Raw genomic sequence first — 4,205 nt, 5'->3', positions numbered from 1 at the left:
GGGGGACTCAAGGGAGGATACCGGTTACTATCTGCTAGCGCATTTATTATGAAATGTTGCTTGGAACCAGTACGGAATTGAATGGATAATGGAGGGTACAGTAAACGCTCCATAGCTGGAAAATCAGAACGACAAGAAGGAAGAAATAAAGCATGGGACGTGCCCCTATTGCACCCCTTGTAATCAATCTGCAAAGAAAGAAATCGATGGGTATTGAAGTGATTTGAGTTACATTTGCAAAGTTCCATTTTTGTCTTCTAAACTTTTGGAGCACCCATGAGATTCCAATTGGTATACCTGTTGGATGCTCCTGGTAGAGAAACATACTTCTGTTTGAGATTTTTCACTTTTCGTATGCACCTTGTACAAGGGATTTCCCCCGTATTACATCACTAAAACCATTATTTTTTCGAGAAAAAAAAATGATTGCATGACGTACTTAAGTTGTTCTGAAAGTCATCAGTAACAAAGTTTCTGAGTTAGTTATGTTAATTTTAGCACTTCTAATTACTTTGACCAAAATTTTCTTTTATTTGCCCATGTTTAATGTTAACACACATTGGCAACATTTAGAGAGCTTATATTAGAAATACTGAGTTACCACAAAAGTTCTCCCCCATCATCACAAAGAGCACAAACATGATCAAATTGTTCATCTTCATCTTCATCTTCATCTGAATCATCATTGGTACCACTATCAGCATCGTTATTGGTCTCAATAACAAAGTGGGGTCTCTTTTTTGCTCGATTGCACTGCTAGACAAACCACAATTAAGAACTGAAAATTCTTAATGAAGAATAAAATGAGATAACATATAAATTGCATCTAACCTCATTATCGTCTATCCTCTTTTGTGATGTCTCCAAAAGAAATGCATTCAAATTCTGTTTCAAAATGTAAATATCAATACAGGATAATGCCAGAAATGTTAACGTATATACAGTTAAAAAGCAGAAGCGAGTGATAGCACAACAAGGTAAGACTCCATTTTAGCAACTAAAAGAACTAGTTCTCCACAAAGGACAAGATGCAGTAGCCCACATAAGTTGCAAAAGCAAATAAATGACAGACCCCTAGCGACACATCGAATAAGGATCAGACTACCCATGCTACACTGAAATATATCTTCAGCCTTAAACATATAGGTCTCTGATATGGCACTGATATTAGCTAATCTGACCTTAAACTTCTCGGCTGAGTTTAATGATGGTCTCTCTCAATGACATGTGAACAACTTAGGAACTAAAGTTAGAAGAACAGTAAGGACCTCAAGCATTTAAACACATGCTCAACTAAGCATATAATGCTGGTCATACAGAAAAGAGATATACTTAACTCCATTCAACAACCTATGCAGTATGCACCAAGAGAATTAGGTAACCTTGGAACTAGATAATTATACCAATAATAAAAGAATCACAACCTTGGAACTAGATATATCTTTATCCCTCCTTGCAGCTTCTTTGATTGTTGGCATATGCTCTAGCAGATCATCTTTACAAGGTAGTACCTCGTATGCACTAAAAGAACTGATTTAGTGAATTCCATTATAACTAAAACTGACAACAAAATATTTAGGGGGTGTATGGCATGGATTTTCCCGTGTTTGGTTGATCAAAATGTTTTGGAAATATTTTCTCTAGAAAAAACAAGTTCCTTAAAAATCAAGAAAATGACTTCCCTAGTGGGAGTCGGGAAACGAGTTCCATAAGTGAAACTGATTATCTCCTCCGCACCCCCAACACCCCACCCCGAATCCCGACCCCCCTGACCCACTAACCAGGTCCACCCTCTCATTCCCACCCCCTGCCCTACCCTCGACCTCCACCCTCCCCGACCACCCCACCCCATGTATTTGCCTATATTCTATATAACTGCTTTTAGGATAAATTTTTTGTGCTTACTTGCAAATAACCAAAAAAAGGTAAAAAATCATTTATTTTTTAGGAAAATATTTTTCCTTCATACCAAACACACCCTTAAAGGATTTAGGAGTAACATTTCAGTACCTAAAACTTTTCCCAATGTGATTCCACACAATCTCTCCAAATGTTTCTGGATTCTTCTTCACAAAGTGGAGGAAATGAACGGTGATGAGTATTGTTCTAATAGTATCTACGTAACTTTTTCGAGGTTTAAGGAGTTTAATCCAAATTTTATCTTTGGAAAGCACATGAATTTCAGGCAGGGCATAAGAAAGTTCAAATCTCCAAGCTAGAACCTTCTTATAAATGTGCTGAAGACCATCATCTGCAGTTCCACGCAAATATATCTCCACATTATTATTCACTGCCCCTCCAATTACATCATCATCATCCCCCCACTGTAGAGGCAAAATGGAAAATGAAACAGGTTCTCCATTGCAGCCAACGAAATGGTAATTTGTTATACAGTTTGGAACAATTTCACCCTCTTCGTCAGATGATGCCATCAACAATAATTTTTTGCAAGTGTCGCCCTATTTGCCATAGTTAACAAAAGTTTGCATCAATAAAAGGGGGAAAATGAAGATTCTAGTAAAATTTTCAATATATCGCCAGAATTTGAAACTGAGTGACAGACCTATGAACAGTAGGTGAACACAGGTAAGAGAGCATTTGTAGTAAAAAGAAAAAGTATCAAAACACAAGTCAATTCCAAACCTACACTATGCAAGCTCTATTTTTTCAAAAACCCAAAAGCCATTTTTTGAGTGAGATTTTTTTTTCCCAGTGAGAAGTCAAAAACGCAAAAGCTATTAAGCGCCAAAATCCTAACCATTATACTTTTTTTCAAAAGTTTTGTGCCAAAAATTCATTCACATGTATCAGCCACTGTAAACCAAAACCCAGTCTATAACAGAAACCCGCTTCACAAACAAAAAAATGAAATATATACTGAACAATAAAAAAGTAAGAAAATACACTGATCACTTGAAGAAAAGAGAAAACAAAAAGAAAAGAGAGAGAATATGATATAACAACTGTGCTTCTACGATATAAGTAACATTTTAAGAAGAAGAAGAAGAAGGGAAAGCACAATACCTCCCTAAAGTGGGTAACCTTTTTTGTTCAACTTCTGAAGAGAAATGAGACAACAAATTACAAGGAAATAGAGAGAGAAACGAGAGAGGAAACACAAAGGAAATATGCTTCTGCTCTGCAAAAAAGGTTTTTTGTTGGTTTGATCAATGGTGAGAGAGGAGACTTGAGTTTTGGCGTGAGTTGAAAACCGTACTCTGTACGTGAGTAGAGTGTATAGCTGGAGACTTTCACAGAATTGGCAGTTGCTTTTTCGCAGAAGTTGTAATAATTTCAGGGAGGTATTTTAGTAAAAATTGTCCTCTATGTTTGAGAAAAGATTTAATATCGTCCTCTATATATAATTGTGAGCATTTTGCATCCCCTAGTTTACAAATACTGAGCAGATTTAGTCTAGCTAACGGAATAAGATGTTGATCCTTCAAACTAACGGCATAGTTACGTGGCTTGCACATGACATCGGAAAAGGAACACCCAACTCTTCTTCCCCCACCGTTACATTTCATCGTTATTCGCTTTGAGGTTTTTCTTTTTATCCTTTCTTTTCATTCTTTTGTATCTTCTTTGAACAGTCTAAATATAAGGTTTTTTACAATATTGGTGTTTGACCAAAAAGTTTTAAGCCCTTTTTATTAAACCAATTTAATAAATAGATAAGGGATGAATCCAAATTAGAAGTAATAAACTCCGCATCCGAAGTTCAACAACTAGGATGGTATGGGACCGTGTTCAGGTCAATGAATGCCGAGGTAATGCTCAATGACTATTAATAAATATGAGAATGAAAACATGCAATAAATGTGACAAATGATATTTAATGTAATAAGAAGGAATTTGTCACCCAAATGTTGGATGAGATGGATGATTCCTTCCTCTGACTATAACGTGTGACAGCAAACAATGGAAGTGAATAATGTGTTCTTGGATCTTGTGAACTAAAGAGGAATGTTTTGTCATGGAATCAAACAGAGGAGACAAGACAAGCTTTTGTATATTCTTTATGGTCAACTCTTTACTAGATGTTCTTTTATCAAAAGTCGAGGAGGTTTTTCGGTCCCTCTCTCCTCTTATTTATAAGGGATATTCCTAAAAAACCATAAAAAGTACAATTGGGGGATGGAATATTCCTATTCATAATCCTAGGAATATTCTAACCATGTTGCTATTTGTTCTCTACTCGACCT

General features: G+C 36.1%; 1 protein-coding gene across 1 annotated transcript in view; it reads right to left on the bottom strand.

Annotated features, from left to right (window-relative positions):
- LOC109233148 (protein ENHANCED DOWNY MILDEW 2-like) overlaps positions 1 to 3,238 on the bottom strand; it is a 14,888-nt gene extending 11,650 nt beyond the window's left edge. Inside the window, exons 1-5 of the mRNA XM_019398926.1 lie at positions 3,025 to 3,238; positions 2,011 to 2,459; positions 1,425 to 1,521; positions 832 to 885; positions 602 to 753 (exon numbers count right to left, since the gene is read on the bottom strand). Of these exons, the coding sequence (XP_019254471.1) occupies positions 602 to 753; positions 832 to 885; positions 1,425 to 1,521; positions 2,011 to 2,432 (725 nt within the window). The 5' untranslated portion in view covers positions 2,433 to 2,459; positions 3,025 to 3,238. The remainder of the gene's footprint in view (positions 1 to 601; positions 754 to 831; positions 886 to 1,424; positions 1,522 to 2,010; positions 2,460 to 3,024) is intronic.

The sequence above is a fragment of the Nicotiana attenuata genome, chromosome 10 (assembly GCF_001879085.1).
Source record: "Nicotiana attenuata strain UT chromosome 10, NIATTr2, whole genome shotgun sequence".
NCBI classification, from domain to species: domain Eukaryota; kingdom Viridiplantae; phylum Streptophyta; class Magnoliopsida; order Solanales; family Solanaceae; genus Nicotiana; species Nicotiana attenuata.
Note: the sequence above shows the minus strand (reverse complement) of the source record. Positions and strands in the feature narration are given on the sequence as shown.